This window comes from Phoenix dactylifera, chromosome 15 (assembly GCF_051530095.1).
Source record: "Phoenix dactylifera cultivar Ajwa chromosome 15, Ajwa_hap1_PhDact_Kaust_v1.1, whole genome shotgun sequence".
NCBI lineage: Eukaryota > Viridiplantae > Streptophyta > Magnoliopsida > Arecales > Arecaceae > Phoenix > Phoenix dactylifera.
The window spans coordinates 20185903-20208129 of NC_143204.1; the positions used below are offsets into that span (position 1 = coordinate 20185903).

The following is a 22227-nucleotide window of genomic DNA, read 5'->3' on the forward strand; positions in this document are numbered from 1 at the left end:
ATCTTCATGAAGAAGACAAAGGAAGAGGCAATCAGTAATTCCAATAATAATAATTTATAAAGGAAACGGACAGTTACCAAAACCACAAAACCAGTGCAAGTGCGGAGAAGCATTTTACAAACGGAAGGGTTTGACAATCTCTCACTTCCCACCAAACATACAATCTATTATTGTCATCGACTGAGCCTTCTTCCCCCTCCTTATCTCAAATACCAAACCCAATTGTTTTAGGTTTACATGAACACAGTACTTTTGAAAAAAATAATAAAAAAGAGCACATATAATTTGCAAGTTCATATTTAAATAATACGAGCTCAGATAGAGGAAAAGAATGGGGATCCTCTACACCAATCTCCTCCATTCAGAGCCCCATGGAGGGCAAGGAATCGACCTGATTGCGCTGGTTGAGGGACCGTGCTGCGATGATCCTTCGCTTTCTGAGCCGCTCGGCAATTATGAATGCCAGTTCAAGAGACTGGGAGGCATTGAGCCTTGGGTCACAGTGGGTGTGGTAGCGCGAGCTCAGGTCGTCGAAGGTGACGGTCCGGGATCCTCCGATGCACTCCGTCACATTTTGCCCAGTCATCTCCAGGTGCACTCCTCCAGGATGGCTCCCTTCTTGCTCATGGACATCGAAGAATGCCCGCACCTCAGCCTATGATCAAGCATACCATGCGAGTATTGTTAATTCACAATAAAATTCTCGAGCAAATAGAATTGCATATCTTACATCTGGTACCCTTTCAAGTGAATGAATTAACAAGCTATAACAAGATATACATTGACTAGGTTAATGTTAGAAGATGCTTGTGGGAAGTTTCTCAGCTTTCAGTACTTGGGGTCAGCCTAGAATATAGCACTGAGCAAATAATCAGTCAACAGACCCACCAAACCCCAATTAGACCAGTCTAGAATATCTCATGGAATAAACCAAACCACCAATCACACCCCTGAAAGCTATACCCTGTGCTTTTGACTGGCCACCTTCCACAGCTCCTCCCTACCCTCAACCACTCTAAGGAGCTGAAGTTTACCTCTAAAACAAAAACAAAAGGCACCTCTATTCTCACCAAATATGAAAGGCATTGCCTAACAACCGCACCACTTAGTCCAGCCTCTACAAGCCTTTTTCACAAGTGATTAAACCAGGGGCAACACCCATTGGCATTATTGATGTGGTAGGCCAGAACTGGTGATGTTCCACTACCATGTCCGATTGTACTAGACATCAACTAGTTCCATCTGTGGTCCATACAACCACAAGCACATGGCTAACCGGATTGAGGAGGGCAGGGAAGAGAAAGAGCTATAGTAGAAAATCATAGCTATATACCAGAATTGAATCGAAGGGACGAGTCTTGAGGCCACAGGGAGCCTTGATGGTGTTCCCGTGCATTGGGTCGCTGACCCAAGTGACTATCTGACCAGCTCTACGGACAGCCCGGATCAAATGGGGTAGCTTCACTCTCATGTTCTCAGCCCCCATCCTCGTGATCACGGTGATCCTTCCTGGCTTGTTCTGAGGGTTCAAAATCTCAATCAGCTTCACAAGTTCCTTTGGGTCCATCTTGTCGCTCACCTGAGTCAGCCGATCCATCAAAACAACAATTCAGTCTCCATATGGGCATGATAGAATTGAATTACATACTAATTAGGTCTCATTGGTAAAAAAATATCTCACCTTGATGCCAAGGGGATTGGCCACGCCTCGGAGGAACTCAACATGAGCACCATCAAGCTGGCGGGTGCGCTCGCCAACCCAGAGGAAGTGGGCAGAGCAATCATAGTAGAGGCCGGAGGTGGAGTCCTCGCGGGTGAGGGACTGCTCATAGGGAAGGAGGAGGCACTCGTGGGAGGTCCAAAACTCAGTCGTGGTCATGATAGGGTGGTCCACTGTGAGACCGGCGGCAGCCATGAACCCCAGAGCTTCATCCACCCGGTGGGCCAATTCCCTATACCTGTTGTTTCCCAAATGGGCATAACAACAAACACCATCACTATGTGAGCTTCAACCCGGCGTAATTCCAGCTCGGCCGTGTGAGAACCGAGCTGCTGCGCCAAATGCGTCAGATTGAGAACTTTTCTGAATATTTTTCTTTTCCCCATAAATATGGGGTATGAATCACAGAAAAAAAAATTATTAAAGAACATTCCTAAAGTTGCTTTTAACTGGGATGTTTTATTAAAAAATGGGAGAAATATCAAAGACAATAAGATCTAAAGCCAAAAAAATGCTGGTTCTGAAATAGAAAATTTGTGCAAAAAATATCTGCAATCTCTAATAAATTCTCGATTGATTGAACGAAAATTTAAAGAAGTTAAGCACGATATCAATTACAAATTTCTATTTTGCCCATGAATCTCAGAAAAGTACAAGTTTTGATTCTTTTTTTGGGGAAAAAAGAGAGCAGAAAACCAGTCATATTTACACGATAAACAGGCCAAAAGAGATTGGATGCCACGGCGGTGGCGGAATTTGATCGAAAAGGACGTGTAGAATATAAACTTCTTCAATTAAAAAAGAGGAAACATGGAAAATTCCAAACTTCAATAAAAACAGCAAAAATAAGGAGAATTCAAACTTTTCAATACAAACATCAGAAATACATGGAAAAATTCAGTCTTTCTCAATAAAAAGAGGGGAAAACCAGCAAGCACGATAAAAGAAATCAATGGACAACGGACAACGGGATAGTTGGTACCTGTCGCCCTGCTCGCTGTGCTCGGTAAAGTCGAGGTTCCACTGGGTGACGCGCTGCATGGCGGCGTATCCACCGGTGGCGAAGGCCCGGAGGAGGTTGAGCGTCGCCGCCGCCTGGCAGTAGGCCCTGATCATCCTCTGCGGGTCCGGCATCCTCGACTTCTCGTTGAACGCGTCGCCATTGATGTTGTCACCCCTGTAGCTCGGCAGCTTCACCCCGTCCTTCTCCTCCAACGGCTCCGACCTCGGCTTCGCGAACTGTCCCGCCATCCTCCCCACCTAAATCGGTCCAAATCCACGCGATTAGCGCTAAATTTGAAGAGATCGGAAGTCTAGGGTTCGGATCTAGGATTTGGTTTACCTTGACGACGGGCATCTGGCCGCCGAACATGAGGACCACGCCCATCTGAAGGAGAATGCGGAAGGTGTCTCTGATGTTGTTGGCGTTGAACTCCTTGAAGCTCTCGGCGCAGTCGCCCCCTTGGAGGAGGAAGGCCTTTCCAACGGCGGCTTCGGCCAGGCGCTCCTCAAGGTGCCGGGCCTCGCCGGCGAAGACGATCGGCGGGAAGTTCTCGATCGTCTGGAGCACCGACTCCAGTTCCTCCTTGTTCGGGTATTCCGGCAGCTGCAGTGCCTTCTTTGTTCGCCAGCTGTCCACCGCCCATTTTGCCGGCCGCGCTGCCTGCGCCGGAGCCGCTACCTTCGGCTTGTCGGCGACGACGGGGTTCTTGGCGGGCTCCGCCGCGTGGACGGCGGAGATGGGCCGGGGGCAGTGCCGCGGCCCGGCCGCCCGGAGGAGGGACGGACACTGAAGTTGGTGCACGCCGCCGGCAGAGGAACGCGGGAGGAGGGATTTGGTGGAGATAGAGGAGGAGCCGTTGGCGAGGGCCATTTTGGGATCGAGGAAACTTTTCTCTTTCTGACCTTTTCGGGAACAAGAAAATGGAGAGCTATTTTTCCTAGAAAGAGAATAGCCCTGGGAAGAGACAGAGAGGGAATTTGGGGGGAATTTATAGCGCGGAGAGGGACGAGTCGCGCGCGGTAGCCGCGGGGTTGGTGAGCAGTGGGGTAGTTGCGGAAGGGCATTCTGGGATAAAATCTCAAAAATTTTGGGGTTGGTGAGAGTGGCGGGGTAGTTGAGAAAGGGCATTCTGGGAGTAAAAACACAAAAATTTTGTTTCCTATATTAGTTTTTTTTTGTCGAATTATTTTCTAGAGTTTTCGTGCGTACAAATAGCGTATCTTTGATAAGGTGAGAAGCATTTCTGCAAGGGTGAAATAAAAATAGACTTTAATTCTATCTCAGTACTTATTCCTAGGGCTGTCAACGAGCCGAGCCAAGCCCGAGCCACAGCAGGCTCGGCTCGGCTCGTTCCATAAAAATCTAGGCTCGGGCTCGGGCTCGTGCTCGGTACCGAGCCCTGTACTGGGCTCGGGCTCGGGCTCGCCTAGCACAGCCCCGGCTCGGGCTCGAGCTCGTGAGGCTCGTTTGCCCGAGCCCGAGCCTGCCCCGGCGGCCGGCGCCCCATCTCTCATTCATCGGAGGACGGGAGGAGAGAAGAACGAAGGAAATAAAGAAAAAAAGAAAAAAGAGAAGAAAGAAGGGGGCAAATTAAATCACGGAAAACGGTGAGAAAAGCCAAGATAATCGAAATCCAACTCAAAAATTTCATAAGAAAGCAAAAGAAATCTCGAATTGGCCCTTTCGATTCAGGCCAGAAAAGGGGGGAGGAGATGGGTCACCTTGAGTACGGAAACGAAGTTCTCGGCCTGGTCGGTCTCCGAGAAATGGCTGCTCCACCGGTTCCAGTCCCAGTCTGAGCAACCGCCCCCGCCACCGCCGGGGGTGACGGCAGGGGTGCTACAGCGGCAGGGGAGGGTTGCGCCGCCCCGCTCGCCACGGAGGATGGGGCGGCTGAGGGCCCCGCCGGTGAAGCTGAGGTGGACCTCCCGCGAGCACCACCGGCACGGGCGTCATCGTCGTCGGAGGGGAGGGGGCATCGGCTTCGAGCTTGGGGGCGAGCCGGCGAGGAGAACGGAGAAGAAAGGAGGGCTAGGGCTAGGGAATGTTCTGGAGAAACCGAGAAGAAAGAAATTAAAGAAATTAAAAATGGGTTAACGGGTTGGGTTCGGTTAATGGGTTGAATCCGAATCCGAATCAATTCAATTCGATTTAAGGATTTGGGTTAGCTCGGGTTGGGTCTGATCTAAATCCAACTGGGTTCAATTAGATTGGGATTGAAATTGATTGAGCCAAATAAAATTTAATTGGGTTGAGTCCAAATTTAATTGGGACCCAATTAAATTGTTAATTGGACTGAGCCCTCATTTGGGCTCGTTTGGGCTCGTGAGCTGCTCGGGCTCGAGCTCGGGCTCGGGCTCGGATTTAAACGGGCCTCATTTTAGGCTCGGGCTCGGGCTCGTTTGACTAACGAGCCGAGCCCGAGCCGGGCTTTTACCGAGCCGGGCCCGAGCCGAGCCCGAGTAGCTCGGCCCGTTGACAGCCCTACTTATTCCGCCTTAGATTACATTTGACACAATCCCGGATAAACCAAAAACTTTTCATGAGGGAATATTCTTCGGTTTATCCTCTGCTTGATTAGTGCAGGATCATTCAAATGACTCTATTTTAGCACATAATTGGGCTGCTGTTCATGTCATGAGGAAAGAAAAAAAAGTTAGTTTTTGATAGTACTTACTAGCATCTATTTCTCTAATTGAAGGGATATTGAACCAAAAAATTTCTTTAATATGAATGATGGGTGCGTGGAGTGACGGAAAAAGGTTCAGTTAGGTTATGCGAGTTCACATTAGATCGAGATATTCTCATTTTCACATATTCATATTATTTTTAATTATTTTGCTTAATAAAGATTGGGCATAAGATTTCACCTGCTATTTCTTGCTGCAATCTAATATTTTGTGAAGAAAAACTGAATTTCGATGGAGACACCGGCACAACCTACTTTAGTATTGAGAGAATATTATGATTAATTTTAAAAATTGACTCCAATCAGAGTGAAATCCCCGACTAAATGTTATTTTTGTTATACATACTTGAACATTTGTTAATTTCCTTGGCAAGAGAAGATTTCTGCAGATTTTTTTATTTATTCTGCAGTGCCCTATTTGAGCAACCTCCCTCTTTTCGATGAACAGTACTTTTGAGACCTAATCTTTGCTCAACTAAATCCCAATTTGACCAAGTCTTTTTATAATCCCTCCTGATTGAGTGGACTTACCAACTCATCACCATGGATTGACCAGGTCTTTAGAATGTGATCTGATTAAGTGGACTCAGTAATTCAAAGCCATAGATTGGCCAAATCCAGTTTATAATCCTATTCACGTTAGAAGATCATAGCTATATTCTATACCTACTAACCTAAAATCTTTACCTAATAACGCTAAAATCTTTGGCCAAATCCTATTCACGCTAAAATCTCATATCTAGATTTTCTTCTACCTCTTACATCCACGGTGCTACCTCTGAACTAAACAAAACTCATTTCTCATAGTCACTTGCCTAAACAAGTAGCCGAGGTTGCGTTGCTTTCAAAAATACCTTGCAATTGCTTTAGAATCCATTGATCCAAGCCATTCCAAGATGAAAGTTCTTTCTCAAGACTATTGGAACCACAAACACTAAGCCGTTGGATATCAACGACAGTTCACCTACCTCAATCCCATCTCAATAATTCTAGGTGGGATTTATTGGTAGAATAGATCTTCCATATGCTGTTACATTTGGTGACCTAGACATTTACTTCTTGAAAAGTTCTATACCATATCAAAACCTAGGTCAACAAATAAGTGCTAATATGCAACCGTCCAGCTTGCCATATGGCATTTGCAAGTCCTTTAAGAAGCTAAAATTATGATAAGTTGGCAAGAATTTAACTCCTTGTGAGGCATCCCGTGATGAACAAAAATTATCTTGGCTTGGAGTTTGACTAGTGAGAAAGGGACAAGTGCTAGAATGGTAAATGCATTGGCAAGTCGAACCAAACAACTTAGCATGTGGAAAATGTATAGATGCCTCCACCTAATCGCATCCGATCACATATTTCATCTAACTAAATGCAAAATGGTCAAGTTCACGTCTCCAATCAATTTGATGGCATGGAGCACTAGTAGCAACTAGCTACGATGTTTGTTTCGTGCAAGATTTAGTTTTCATATAATTGTCGACCACATGTCCAATAGGTCTTATTGGTATTTGAAATTGAATGTTGTTATGGCGATTAATGCCCTAACATTTAACCTACTTCGCTGTTTCGAAAAAAGATGAATTAGCTTTAAATCAGTGGAAGTATGAATGTAAAAAGTAGATTACAAGCTATGATGAGAGAAATAGTACACAATTTTTTAAGGACTTGCCCACCGCAAATAACCTATCCCTAGCATGTAAGCCTAAGCCAGAAGCCATTGAAAATTCTGTCTCCAACGAGCATTGTTTGTGTTGCTGCTGGAAATCGGACCCAAGGGTGATCGCAAATTAGGAGAAGGAGCTTTTGCCACAAGCGGTGGCGGACAGCAGTCTCCAGCAGACCTGTAAGAAGCCCAGATCGAGGGACCTGAGGAAGGCCCTCCGATGCTTAAGTCAGAGAGAATTCGTAGATATTCTAATGGAGAAATCTTTTTGTAGAAGGGAAGAAAGTCCCCTCTCTCTTCGGAGTTCCTCCCTCTTTATAGGAGGAGGTATGGCGGTTATTCGCAATCGGATGTGATTGCGCAAATCTTGGGTTAAATAGATTACCTTAGATGGCATGGAAATTCAGGGTAGCTGACAATTGGTTGAGATTGCAAGGATTTAGGTTTGATAGCTGTTGTAGCGGAGACTACGAGATTTGATCCCGAATATGAAGAATTTGGTGATCCTTTCTTTATACAGACGCTCAGATTTAGAGATCAACTTGACTTTCGATGGAGTTGGGGTCGGTCTCTGCTTCCGACTAGGTCTTCCTTGGCCTCGAGATCAATCAAGCTTTGCTTAGCCGAGACCATGCTCACCGAGATCACGCTTGCCGAGACCATACCCATCGAGACCATGCTTACCGAGATCACGTTTGCCGAGACTATGCCCGCCGAGACTAGGCTTGCCGGATTTAGGTTTACTGTCGGATTCGGGTGCTTTAACCATATGCGTTGGATGATCCATTTTTTTCCCCATCAGTTTATTTATAACATGGCTCTGCTGTGCAAAGGGAGAAATATGGAGAGAGAAATATTTATTGATTAATTGATAAGTGACTATAAGAAATATAAGGGATCAGATACAGTCATTCTTCTTTGATTTTTATTTATTTTTTTTAAATCCACTCCAGAGGAGAAAACGTTCCACTGGAAAACTCTTTGTAGCTCCATTTTTTTTAAACAAACTTGTCTTCCTACATTCTGGCTTTATTAGTGTGGAGCTACAGAAGCAATAAAAATAAACAAGGGATCCTCAATGGCCTGTAAGAGACCTTACGATAGACCGACACAACTTGAGACATATGAAGCACGTGAGATGAGCAGCATGATTGGTGCTTGTGAGTCACCTTTCACTATTAAATTGATGGAGTTGTCATTATCCTTCTTGTCACTCTGACATGCACCATACGTACATACATACAATGTTGATTCCATTTGTCTTCAAGGACTGGTGCTGAAAATTTTGTTATGTTGCGCTGTCAGATGCATCATGGCAACTACCATTGACAATATCATAATCCAATAGACACTTAAATAATGGGCTTCGAGGTGTACGTAATTTAACCAGAATCATGTGACACATAATGCAATAAGATATTCTGTACACGTTACATCTATAATTTATGACAGGGATGACATTGTCCCTGGGTGGGTAGATTCGTATCATTATTTATATATCAGATTCCGTCTCAAACCATGGATCACGTGTTCAATACGGTTTAGTTGTGCTGAGAAAGAAGAGAGGAGAAAAAAAAAAAAATTGCCTACCTACCGCAACAAGTACAAAAGCAGCTTTTATATAAAATTAAAAAATTAACAAAATTTGATAAGACTGATTAAGTTTGGCACAATCAACCACAAATTAATTAAGATAAAATTTGATAAAATCAACTAAGTTTGATACAATCAATCACAAATCAATCAAATTCTCAATCAATCATATGATTTTAACAAGTTGGGTGCTAGATTTTAGCTGAACCAAGACGAACTTGGCTACAAAATACATGGGGTTGTCCCCTTATTTATTTATTCTTCCTTTTAAAATGTTATCTCATGCTTTGCAACTTATAGTGAAATGCAATAGAATCGAGGCTTATAGACCGGACATGATGACTCCTAGCATATCTCATATCTTTTTTGCAGATGATTGTCTATTGAAAGTCAGAGCAACCAAACGGTATAGTATATATTTGAAACTAATCCTTGAAGCTTATTATTCATTTTTAGGTCAAATAATTAATATATCCAAATCTCATATCGCTTTCACCCCAACCACACAAAGAGCCATTCATACTCAAATATATCAATATTTCGTATGCACATCAAAGAGGGGGTTTGGAAATATTTGTCTGTGCCATTATCATGTACAAACTTGCTGCCTCTGATTTTATCTTCATGACATTGAGACATGGCAATGGAAGGCTCTTTCCTATGCTGTCATCCATTTCTCTGTATTGTCCATCTTACATCCATGTTCCACCCTAATCTTGAAGCAGTTGGAGAAGAGCTCTCGGCCATTCTTGCGGGGGCATCACATCATGTGGACCATTGGGGACTTCATCTTTTTATTGAGGGACACTGTGTGTATGGCTCGAGCAAAAAGAGATCCCGGCCTTCAATCCATGCAAACTAGACGGCATGCATTAATGTGCAAGCTGGCTGCTCAAGTCATTATGCACATAAATTCGAAGGGTCCTGGTATTCTTACACTCAGCCACATGACTGTTCTGTTTTTTGGACCAAATGGAGTGCTGAAAGTTAATTTTGATGATTCTGTTCGGGATAATATTGCAGGCTCGGGCTTCATTTTTAGAGATTGTCGTGACCGTCTCCTTGATAGAAGTGTCAGTATTTGGCCTCTCTGAATACATGGATAGCCTGAGAGGTGCCGCATTCGCCTAAGAGATGACGAATGTCATGGAGCATTCCCATCCCTTTGACAGCACTCTCGAGACTCTGCATTTCCTCGATCGCTGTCATGGAGTCTTCCTTAAGGATGATATAGCCTGCCCTCAGCACCCGTCTTGTATAGAAAACTCTCTTCCAGGTAACTCTGATCTCAGTACTAGTGACAGTACTAGGTTTGGGTGCGCACTAAGTTTGGCCAGAAGGGGATTCTTATACTATTATTTCATGGATTTTTAGTACTTCTATGTCTAGGAATATCCTCTTGTTAAAGGATATTACGCAGTGGAAGAGGGCTATATGGGCATTTGGAGGAGATTGTTTCATCTTTGCTGCTGACCTGCTGCAATCTGATTTGGGTCGCCTCCTCGTTGCTGATGCTCATGGGATTCTGTTTACTTGGGCTAGCTTTCTTTGTTGATGTATGCTTATGGGAGCCGCAGGTTGGATCACTTCATATATCAAAAAGAAAATTCAAATAATTTTATAATATTATAAAAAATATTTTTATACATAATATATAAAAATATATATTTTTTATATATGGCTGGTTAGGAATATTCAGCATGTAATGTCTATGATATTTGTGTTGCAGATTTTTTTTTCACAGGTGAAAAAGATCTTTTTCTCTCACGTGTGTTTCACGTGCAAACCCCAGGCTCATCTCGTCCATTGAGCAACGTAGCTGGTGGAGCCAAGCTGTTCACGACTCACGGGTATCTCCACTCCAAGATTCAGCTCCAGATCTCAAGTGCTGCTTATGATCATCAATCATCATGACCGTTAATCCGGTAGAATCTGACGATCCACCTATAACCAAATCAGCCCTCAGGATTCACCACGTGTCCGCTGGACACCATTATTTCCGGCAAACAAAACATCCCCCCACCAACCCTCTTGTTGACCCTGGTCCAACCCCACGTGACTGCGGTGTCTCCAACCCCTCTCCTGGTCCCCACGCCACCCCGTCCGCCCGGTCCGAAAATGTAGATGAAAAAAAGAAAAAAGACCGAGCCGGCCCCGCCCCAACTGCACTCCAACCCATCCTTATCCCACCACCGCCACCACCACGTCCACCACCACTCCCCATGGCCCCCCACCCTCCCCTAAAAAAAATAAAGAAACTTTGGCCCTGACCCTAGAGAAACTCCCATCTCGATCCCTCGACCTTAAACCATGACCGCCGGCGGTGCAACGGAGCGCCACACCGGCCCGCCGCTGGCACCGGCAGTGAGGAAGCCCGCCCCCGGCCAGCCTTGGTCCCACCTGGAGACGGTCCACCTCATCGAGGCCTACGAGGAGAAGTGGTACTCCCTGAAGCGCGGGCAGCTCAAGGCTCAGCAGTGGGAGGAGGTCGCCGCCGCTGTCGCCGCCCGCTGTGGCTTCGACGGGCTCTCCAAGAACGGCACCCAGTGTCGCCACAAGATCGAGAAGCTCCGCAAGCGCTACCGCGCCGAGCGCCTCCGCCCCAACGCCTCCGCCTGGCCCTACTTCGAACGCATGGACCGTATGGAGCGCGGGCCCCTCCCCATCTCCGTCCGCCCCCCGCCCTCGACCGCCGCAGCCACCGCTGCTGGCGACCCCTCTAGCGAAGAGGAGGAGGAGGAGGAGGAGGAGGAGGAGCAGACTGCGAGCAACACCAGGAGCATCCACGGCATCCTCCGGGAGGGCTTCTGGGGGTTTTCTAGGGTTTCGAGGAACCCAAGGTCCAGAAAAAGGCGAACTTTTGAGGAGGAGGAGGAGGAGGAGGACGACGACGACGACAAGGAGGAGGAAGAGGAGGGGGTGGGAGGGCGAGGAGAGGCGCTGTCGCAGCTGGCGGCGGTCGTGAGGAGGTTTGGGGAAGGGCTGGTGAGGATGGAGAAGAGGAGGATGGGGATGCTGAGGGAGGTGGAGAGGGATTGGATGGAGATGGAGGCGAAGAGGGCCGAGATGGTGATGGAGTCGCAGCGATGCCTCGTGGACACCATTGCTGACGCTTTCTCTTCCCTAAAGAAGGCCAAGAATTCCCAGGATTTATGAAAATCCCAGGTCCTGCACTCCCCCGACCCTTTTGTCCTTTTGATGATTTTTTTCCCTAATAAACAGATTTTGGGTGGACATAGCTTATCTAGCCTTTCCCCCCCTTTTTTTCCTGTTGTTTTGTTAAATTTTGCCTTTTTTTTTTGTTTTTTGACACCCATGCAGCGACGGGGACTGTGGAAATTGAATAATTTTATGGTTTTATTGTTGGCAATCGGTTTTGATCTGTTGCTGAAGACAGTGTCGGGCCTTTCTTAAAAAACACGTTATTTCTTCATGAAAGGGCGAGAGAGAGAGAGAGAGAGAGAGAGAGAGAGAGAGAGAGAGAGAGAGAGAGAGTGTGTTAATGAGGAAGGGTCTAAACAAATGTATTTTAGCTGGGCAAAACTCTATGATGGACTTCATAGGATGTTATAGATCATCATTGGTTATCAATTATTTTGTTGATGAGCATTTCTTCTTTTTTTTTTTATAGAAGAAAACGCTTAGTCTCAGTTTACATATAAAATGTCTAATGATCAAGTGGACAGTAAAACAAATTATAAAATATTGGATATCATGTGTCAACTTATAATATACTTTTCATGGTCCAGGCATCCAAACCAGTCAACTTCCATCCAAAAGATCCATAACTTGTTTTGAGATACAGGGATGCTAGCTTGAAGATAAAGGGGGGAAAGAAAAGAAAACATAAGAAGAATTTGAGGTAGTCAAAAGGAATAAAGGATAGATGCCTTACTTTTTGGGTACTCTATGGTTAGATATGTTTTGTCCTTCCATTGGTTGGTTCAACAATGTCTTTTATAGTGACTTATTAAACATATAATCGACCTTGCAAATTAGCTGTTCGGATCTGGATATTTGATAAACATGATTTATATCAAGGAGAAGTTCTTCTGCTCATGGCCAGTAATCAGATGTTGGATGTTCCAATCATAGCAAAGCCTGAAATTCCTTGATACACTAAGTCTTGCCTCTGTAACCAAAACAATCTAACATTTCCATGCAGGTATAAAGATTTCCAAAAGAGTATACTCTAGTTTTTCATTACGAAAGCAGGTGTACATAGCATGACATAGTTTTCTCAGTTTACAACATTATATTTGTTAATTGATGGATGAATTAAAATTGTAATATATCAATCTTTTAAAATTTTCCAACTCACACATCTTAGTTGAGTATTCTTTTGCAATTAAATTGTAAATTATTGGCAAATTTAAAGCAAATGCATTTTGATAGAACATAAAACTACTTAACTTAGAAGTATACTAACTTTATTGTGTATCATATATTTCGATCTATTTCGTGTGATTCCGATATATCTCCTTGTAGTTTTTGGAGAGATCAGTTTTTGTTAGATTTACCAGAGTAGCATATTGATGGAGGATATTTACTTTGTCTTGGTTGATTCTTTGAAATAGCTACTGAGTCTTTAGGAACTGCAAGCTAGACTTAGAGATACAAATCATTCAACAGATGACTGGGGTGCTCATAAGGAGGCTACATCCGATGGAGTTTGTGGTCCTTCCTGTGATTCGTCATTTTTCACTCAGTGTGTTTTGTCATAGTTTGAAATCAGAATACCTACCATTTTCCTATCCACAGAATTGACCCTGCTTAAGCCGAGTATGTAGGCCAAATTCATAGGAAATTCTTCTCCATCCTTTTGGGGAGCCTCGCTAACTAGAGTTGTTCTTTATGATGGGAAATGACTGCTTTGGGTGGTGCTGTTGTTGTAGTTAACTACAACAAGCTTAAGATGCAGACAATTTGTGTCAGTTGTCACGTGAGAAACTTGTTGTTAGATATTGTCTAAAAGATGGAAGAATTATGGCCAAGTAGCAACGGAATAGAGAAATAATTATTGTAAGTTCTAAAACAGCCCAATTAGGTGGTGCTAGTAGCCCTAACTGTTGTTCGACAGAAAGAGACACAATTAGATGGTTTCTGATTTACTTCTACAATCTTTTGTTATTTTTCTATGTTCTTCATATTTCATCAGGGTGATATTAGAGTGGATATGACCACTATTATGTCAACATTTAACGAGAAACGAATGCAAAATAATCACTTTTGCCCCATGGATGGTGTAGGGGAAAATATGTCAGCTATTAGAAGAGAGAAATCTGAAACATTTTAGAATTACTATTAGGGTGAATTGAAAAACTTAGTTTGTCTAAAAAAATCTAGCTCTGCCTTCACATCTAGGATCTTTTTGTGATGAATCTAGCAAATTCTTATCCCATCCAAACCCATGAGATTTTTTCCTAGAGAGCAATGAACTTATAATAGGAATATAAGTAGAAGGTGGAATATTTTAGATTTCAACGGACAGCTTTAAGTTAGAGAACTTTTTGGGTTCATAGGTTGTTGGAACACATGGAGGTTCCAAAATAAAGGGAAGTCAAACTATTGCTGTAAAACTAAGGGCTCTGCTTTCTGCATCTGCAACAAGTTTAAAGATGTTGAAATATTAGTAAAGGTAATTGCTATTTGGTGAGTATGTTACAGTCCTTTCTATCACTTGTATATCAATTTAGAACTGAGATCTAATTTGCTTATTCAGTTTTCCTGACTTTCTTTAGTATCAAATTAGTTAAAAGTTGTGATAATATTTGAAATGTAATATGAAATGTTTGATGAATTGAACCATGATGTGGAACCTATTAAATTTCATATTTTCTTGTTTTCCACTAATTATCTTTGATATTCTACAAAAAAAAAGGAAATTATTTTTGATAGAGGAGAAATTGTGGATGATAAAGCCATGAATCATGTTTCTGTTGAATTAATCTTAAGGGTTCTTGGCAGAGTATGGTGAATATTTGAATGCTTGTAATTATTAAATGCAGAAAGAGTTTGGAATGCTGAGCCTCAGGGAGAAGTAATCTCATTATAAGCATGCTGATGCATGATAACTTTGAAGTTTGATCTTTGAAGTATTTGAATGTTAAGCAGATACATTAAGATTTAAACTTGCAGGTGATATAGACAATTTAGCATCATCTGTACGTCGTGTGAAAAAAATAAGAGAAGATGATCTCCATAACCAAGAAAATAAGTGCAACAGCATCCAAGTTATCAAGCATTTATTGTCAAGGTACAGGATTCAAGTATAGACATGTTGGAGTAGTTCAGTGAGGACTGTTTGTGAAATCTTTTTCTTTTATTTCTGAGGGACTAATCCAGATTATATCATGAAAAGGTACCAATGGAGGACTAACAACAGTTGGTTAACAGTTCAGGTCTATTCGATGAATTAAGGTTACTCTAGCATTATTTTGATTAGTGTTGAGTTAAATTCTTTCTAGGATCAAATTAGAGTTATACAAACTAGATTTTTTTGTCTTTGTTTTTCCTTTTTTTAAATTTGATAATAGATATGTTTGGCTGATCAGCCCTGTATCTACCTTTTAAGGAACTTTTGTAATAATCTTTTGGGATTATGTTGGCTGGCTGCTTAGGGGATAAATCATAGTTGAACTAGGATTTGTCTGGAAAAAACTGTGAAAAATATGGCCAAATGATTGAAGGGCTGACTGAGTCTTTTTAGTCAACCACTGGGAGTCCTTAATGGACGCATTAGGTGGGGCCAACAGCTCTATGGATTGTTCAATTTGAATGGGGTAATAGGTATACATAACCTGCTGTTATTTTATTTGATACACTGTTCTTCTGAACTAATATAAGATTTTTTTTTGCTTGTTTCTTCTTCTACCATCTTATCCAACTACATCAAAGAACATTGTTATTAGAGGCAAAATTGGTAACTTCCCTTAGAACATGGAAGGTATGACACAACTGGCTTGTAAAGAACCACGTCTAGTATTATTGTTGAAGTGTCAACCAGTGGCTACTTAAAGTTCTTTACCAATTTAGACAAGTTTTAAGTGAGTATTTTGAGGGTATTATTTTTGGTCTTTATTTATTTGAATACCTTTTATTCTTTAATTTTTTAAAACTTGAAGAAACACTTCTGCATACTTTACATGCTTTAAGCTAGCTGGCAAAGTTTTGTAGGCATCTTTTCTTGGTAGATTCTTGTTCGACTGGAGGAAACAACGACAATTTGAACTTAAAATTGGACCATCTAAGTTGGTGTGGGGACACTCCCTACTTTATTTTGTTTAGTGCTCTTTCAATGACACATTATTAGCCCTTTAAACTATCATCTTAGTGGTAATAACTTCTCTACATTTCCCTACTTTTCCTGCCCTTTTTAGATATTTTAAAAATCAGGATGCTTCAATAGTTGAATAGGTGGCAAATGTATTATGAAATTTGGGTGGTAAATGAATCTTGACTATTGTAAATCCTACTTTATTGGTGAAGTTATCGTGTACTTTTGTGTTGTTTAAAAAGAATTTTTTTAAAGATTTCATTAATGGAATTATGCGTTGCAAGTGATGTGGAAAAAGATCATAATGGTTGGATAGCATCTAGGAATTTGCTCCCACAAAAAAATGTTCATTAATGGTTTTTATTATGTGTTTATAAATATATATATATATATATTGTAAAACTTTTTATAGCACCATAGTTAAAAATAAACCTTTTTTCATAGCCCGGAAAAGAAGTTTTAAGTCATTGCTTTTGTTATCAGAAAACTATTTATAATTGTATCCAGAGTCAAAAGGACATAGTCCTTTTAGATGCTTCGTCACACCTTTTCTTGGTCTTGCTTGGGATGTATTGATTATTGCTTGCAAAGTTTTCAATCTTGGCACTAGTACCTATACCGATAGCTTACTAATATGGGTCGGGGTCGGTATAATGCACCCCTATATCGACATAGTACACTATTATAGGTGAAAAAATAACTACACCATTGTCTGTAAGGTACTTTTATCGAGCCCCTTACTATATTGGCACCTTGTCGGGTTGGTATGGAATGCCGAGTATCAGCTGCTAGAAGTCGGTACAAAAAATCTTGATTATATGTATTCAAGGTTTGCCATATGCATACCAACCGTATCGTATCGGTATCGAAGTGATATGTGGTATGGAAGGCGTATCGACATTCGGTACGCCGAACCGGGTACCGTACCGAGCATACCGATATTGTAATAGGATGATACCGGTACGAGGTCCAGTACTGAGACGATGAATCTTGCTTGTATCATTTTTGACTTTTGTTTTCTAAAGGTGGTTTTGCTCATGCGACTTTAACTTCGGAATATATCTTCTTCTAGAGTCATTGGGTAAGGTCTCCTAACCTAGGTGTAAAGCCAAATAGACCACCTCCTACTCTGGTTGGATCCAATGATTGTTTCTAAATAGTCTGAGGAAAAAGGAAAGCATTTTGACTTCACATGTTCTATTTCCCTGTCTGCATTTCGAAGTCAACATGTACAGTATATTTCTTCCTACATCAATACATAAATAGGCATTGTTCTGTCAACCTCCTTCCCATGTGGGATGGCTGCCACTGGAGGACTTGCTAGGTGCACAGGATCTGGGGTTGCAACAACTACAATGATTTTGCCAATAGCTGGAGGTTTGCTACTTGCTAGTGGTTGCTTGCCCACTAGTGAAATCATCACATCTCTCAGGAAAGGATTCCGGCACCTTTGTGCCTTTATATCCATCTCTCAAGCGTACTTAAAAGATGTCTTTATTCACACTAAACTCCCAGATAACGATGAGTAAATATCAGACAAGGCATTCATAGTCGGTTTAGTTTCAGGAGACATGCAATTAAAATTTCTAGTTTGGGGCTAACGAACTACGATCACTATTTGACTACCATTAAACCCAAAATAAAACAAAATGACCTTTAACAAACTCAACTAGGGCGCACTCTGTTGTTTGTTCCACACACCTGTAATAGGTTTTAAGCTCTCAACTAGGGCGCTTTTTATTGTTTGTTCCAGTCACCTGTCATAGGATCTGAGGACTCACAATAGAAATGGGCCATGTGAAATAAATTTCGACTAGGGGAACTTTTAGAACCGGCAACATGTGTATGAATACAATTATGCAAGAGAAAAATTGGTTTCATGATATGCTATTGGTGGGACCAGCTATTTCTGTCATGAATCAGCAGGCTTGTAAAACCCATTGGTTGATCCTTGCATGAAAAACAGGATAAACGACTCTATGTAAAACAATTTGATCATGTGTGAGGACTAGGCAAACCACTTTGTGCCAATGGTATGATTCATATGATGTAACAAAATGGCCTTAACAAACTCATCCAGGGCTCTCTTTGTTGTTTGTTCCACACACCTGTCATAGGTTTTAAGCTCTCAAATCGGGCGCTTTTCATTGCTTGTTCCACTCATCTGTCATAGGCTTGAGCACTCACAATAGAAATGGGCCGCATGAAATAAGTTTGGAGTATGGGAACTTTTAGAACCAGCAACATGTGGATGAATACAATTATGCAAGAGAAAAATCAGTTTCATTACATGCTGTTGGTGGGGCCGGCTATTTGTCTGTCATGAATTGGCAGGCTAGTAAAACCCATTGGTGGATCCTTACATGAAAAACAAGATAAACCACTTTATGTAGAACAATCCGATCATGTATGAGGACTAGGCAAACCACTTTGTGTGAACGGTGATAATGTTTTTCTTGAATTATCCAGGTGGCCCATATTTTGGGTTCCACACATGAATTGTAGGGAAAAGGCTCTAGCTACCATAAAAAAATACCAGAAAACTGCAATGTTGCATCAAATAAATGAGGATTAGGCTTATTAATGGCTAGTAGGGACTTAATGAGGGTCAACATGAAGGGATTGGAAGATTATAAGTGAGAATCTGTGTTCGCCTTGAAGAATCTGTGTCTGGCATGGATTTGTGAGTTGTGCAAAACTCTTAAATAATCATTAAATTCTTTGCTGCAACTTTTAGAGATAAATGGAGAATTGACCTTTCTACAACAAGTTTGATCCAACAGTGACATTGGAATAGGTCTCTACCGTTTTAGGTGCTAGGATAGGGATGTGCAGAGAAAATTCTGCAAAATGTCATGATTCTTGTATCCATGTGCTATATTTTGAGTTTGGTCGAGGATCATGCATATTAGAAGTGATTTCTATTATACAATTTATAATCCCTGAATATGTAATTTAGTCAAACGTAGTTTCATCAAAGCTTAGTAGGTCTAGCGGGGCCTTTTTTGTGGTTGTTGGATTCAGATATGGTAGGTTGGAGAAATAATGAAGGCAAAGTCTGGTGCATCATTCACCAATGACCAACAATCTTTGAAGGCATCCCTGCAATAGTTGGAGGCAAATCTTGAATGTCTTCATATAACCAAGCATACAGCCCAGCTTTTTTTGCTCGATGGTGATGACTTATTCACATTAACTTGTGGCCCAGTTGGCAGATTATAGCGAGACACACCTAAAATTAGGAGGTCTGGTGATGGCATTCTGCTGATTCAATTCAAAAACCATATCTGCCAAATGGTTCGTGGAATTTTGTTATTGGTCTCTGAAGCATCCTGAGAGTATTATAGATATAATGTATCAAACTATATGAGTCAAGTCTTGGAATGAAGGCAAGTATATCAGTAGGGCATGAAACCAATCTTTACGTTTTATTAGATCTGCATGACATTGGAGTAGGGGTGCAAGGAACATATAATTCTCTCTAGACTCATGTAGAGAATGAAAGAATTCTCATTTGTGGGAAACATACATTCCATGGTTATTTTATCATGTCTATACATGCATTTGGCTGCTTTTCATCTGTAATAGAGAATCATAGTAGTTTTGATTGCCAAGGAGGTTGTATGAATTACATGTGGATGTTTGTAATTCTGGGTTATGTAGTAGTTGCTTGTTAGTGATACTACAGAAAATATGCTGCCATTGTTCACTAACATAACTAAAACCTCGATAACACTAGCTACCAATTTGATTGCTTATGTTACTTGAATTTGGCAGTAGTGGTAGAAAATCAGAAGGGGTGCATACAAACAATGTAACTGGTAAATACAAGGATGTTGAGGTGGCTGTGGAGCAAAACTCAGAATGATGAAGCTAGAAAGTGTTGCATCTTAGAAAGCTTGCTAGTTGGCCTACTGGAAGAAAGAGCTAAAATGAGATCATTTTCCCTGTCAGAAAGGGCAGAAAACTGTAGCAGAGTTTTATTCTTATTATTCTTATTCTTATTCTTCTTCTTATTATTATTAATTCATGGGCAGTGTTTTTGTTGGGTAGGTGGGTTCTTGTTTGGGGTGTGCACTAAGTTTACAGAATCCTAAATACAGAAGGGGCAAACACATTACTGCACCTCGTAAGGTTTTAGCAAGGCTTGTGTTATCTATTTGTTTATTGGCAACCTGATTTATCTGTGGGGCTGGCTCTATAAAAATGCGAACCGATGTCACCACGTTGCTATTACTCCTTGTATGTTGCATGCTGAGGAGATAATCTTGGAGCTGCATGCATGAACAAATTTCAAGCTCCGGAGTTCATATTTGAGGGAATAGATGCAGGTTAAAGTGCTCGTATTTTATAAAACAGTACCTGCTGCTGGGGCTTATGCCGAATTATAGCAAGCACTACCGATCAGTTATTAATTGTTCACCACTGATTCCGCAGGCAGTTTGTACAATTTCTCTATGGCGAATTCCTATCATGAGGTTAGCCAGTTTACAAAGGTAACGAACTGAATCATCTTTGCTCCAGATTGCAGCATTACAATTTCCAGTGAGCTGAATCAGGTCTGTGAGAGAGTGCTGCAATCCTGATCAAGAGGGCGTAGACCTGAAACTTTTTGTCATGCCTCCGCCTGCGCAGGGCACGTGAGGCACCCAGTGCCCAGGTGGGAGCCACATGAGGGAGGAACACGGGGCTCTCCTGCAGGATTTGGAGACACCCGTCTCATATGCTCAAGACTCTGGATCGAGTCTTTCTGATGTGGGACTATTGGGCTTCACACTTTTGACAGCACTTTGAATATGCTTTATTTACATATGCACATAAATTCTTGGATTTTGATATCTGAAACTCTTTCTGTTTTTCCTGGTCCGCCAATTACCCCTGTTGAGGAACAAGAATTCGATTTAGGCACTCAAAAGCTCCCTGCACTCCAATTTGTAGACGGAGGGGAATGGCAATTGAGTTGATCCTGTCATGATGAGTTTGATATAGGCTAAAGCTATGACGTCAGTGTCACGCATAGAAATTTAAAAACGACGTCGGATTCGCAGATCTCAAAATTATACCGCTTGGTCCGAAGAAGGTAGTTTCCAGGTAAAAATATCCGATGGATTGATTTTTGTACGAGTATAGCTAAGCAAATGGTCATCGATATCAACGGTGGCCAAAATAATATTGTTGACCAGCGTCATACTACGGTTTACCAGCTCATATAATTTAATAAATGGGTAGATCTGCATGCTTTCTATGAGATGGATGATCGTTTGATGCTCTCTAATATCATGACCATGGGAGATGGAATTACTAATCAAGGGAATCACTTTGGTCAAGCTTTGTGAGAGTCCCTGCAGGTGTATGCTTAGTTTCATATTGTTTATATATTTGGTAGATCTTGGATATAAGACCCAAGAACTCAAACAACACTTTCCGGCTAGTTTTTTTAGATAAGATTCTGTTATTGCAAGCTAACCTAAGCATATGCTTATATATAAGACCCAAGAACTCAAACAACACTTTCCGGCTAGTTTTTTTAATAAGATTCTGTTATTGCAAGCTAACCTAAGCATCAGTATTTCAAGTTAGAAAGCACCATCCTAGTTAGTAATTTAGTATTTAGTAAGATTTGTATTGAGAGCTCAAGTAACTTACTTGCCCCCTAACTAAACTAAGCTGAAACCAAGATAACTTATAACCCTAATGCAGTAACTAAAAAAGAGGCAATAAAAGATCGTTAGGGAAGCAGACAAACAGGTCCGTGTTGGCTTAGTTGATTGGGTTGGGTATGAATTAACTAGTAATATGACCCATTCCGTTCTGAATTCTGCAGCTATTTATTTCATCAACCTTTGAATTTGATATCTAATAGACTAAGATTAGATTGTGTCATGAACCTTGTACCCATTAACTTATGCAGTAGCTTTTAAAGAAATGCGTTGCGCAGGGAGGAGAAGGGCTATCAATTGCCCAGGCCAGTCTCCAAGCGGTTTAAAGTCCCAGCCTGAGAAAATGGACCTGGGCCTAAATTTCAGGCAGGCCCTATGCCTCAGAAGCCTAAAACTCGGAAGTTCTTCTTCTTTTTTTTTTTTTTTTTTATCTCTTTGTTGTTGTTATTTTTTTCTTCTGCTTTTCCTTTTGTTGGTAGAGCGGCGCAGGCAATGAGTATTATGTAATGCAACGCAGCCTTCTCCCAGATACTCCTGCTCCCCTAAATCCAATGAAGGTGGGATTTAGAAAAGCTGAATGGGCTTCAAATTAAGCCGGCCTGGAATTAAAGTACTTATAGAGT

The 22227-nt window shown here is 41.7% G+C and overlaps 2 protein-coding genes across 5 annotated transcripts; one reads left to right on the top strand and one right to left on the bottom strand.

Annotated features, from left to right (window-relative positions):
• Nucleotides 1-38: 38 nt before the first annotated feature.
• LOC103707951 (phospho-2-dehydro-3-deoxyheptonate aldolase 1, chloroplastic-like) lies at nucleotides 39-3761 on the bottom strand. The gene is made up of 5 exons (XM_008792689.6): nucleotides 3063-3761; nucleotides 2703-2980; nucleotides 1682-1958; nucleotides 1334-1579; nucleotides 39-655 (listed from the first exon to the last, which is right to left on the bottom strand). The coding sequence occupies exons 1-5, from the start codon at nucleotides 3591-3593 to the stop codon at nucleotides 362-364; spliced, it is 1626 nt and encodes a 541-aa protein (XP_008790911.3). The 5' UTR covers nucleotides 3594-3761; the 3' UTR covers nucleotides 39-361.
• Nucleotides 3762-10733: 6972 nt separating this feature from the next.
• Nucleotides 10734-21826, top strand: LOC103699939 (uncharacterized). 4 transcript variants are annotated; one of them, XM_089927634.1, is made up of 2 exons: nucleotides 10734-11833; nucleotides 19722-21826. In XM_089927634.1, the coding sequence occupies exon 1, from the start codon at nucleotides 10979-10981 to the stop codon at nucleotides 11822-11824; it is 846 nt and encodes a 281-aa protein (XP_089783760.1). In that variant the 5' UTR covers nucleotides 10734-10978; the 3' UTR covers nucleotides 11825-11833; nucleotides 19722-21826. The 4 variants fall into 4 exon arrangements, with proteins under 4 accessions (XP_089783760.1, XP_038990159.2, XP_038990157.2 ...); XM_039134231.3 differs by having other exon boundaries at nucleotides 20382-21820; XM_039134229.3 differs by lacking the exon at nucleotides 19722-21826 and adding an exon at nucleotides 12418-14885.
• The last annotated feature ends 401 nt before the right edge of the window (nucleotides 21827-22227 follow it).

Bases quoted from the DNA above. Each gene is read 5' to 3' on its own strand.
- LOC103699939 (XM_089927634.1), top strand. From the start codon at position 10,979: ATGACCGCCGGCGGTGCAACGGAGCGCCACACCGGCCCGCCGCTGGCA.
- LOC103707951 (XM_008792689.6), bottom strand. From the start codon at position 3,593: ATGGCCCTCGCCAACGGCTCCTCCTCTATCTCCACCAAATCCCTCCTC. The intron at 1,580-1,681 runs GTGAGATATTTT...CGGCTGACTCAG, and splicing joins CCAATCCCCTTGGCATCAAG to GTGAGCGACAAGATGGACCC. The intron at 656-1,333 runs GTATATAGCTAT...GCTTGATCATAG, and splicing joins GTCCCTTCGATTCAATTCTG to GCTGAGGTGCGGGCATTCTT.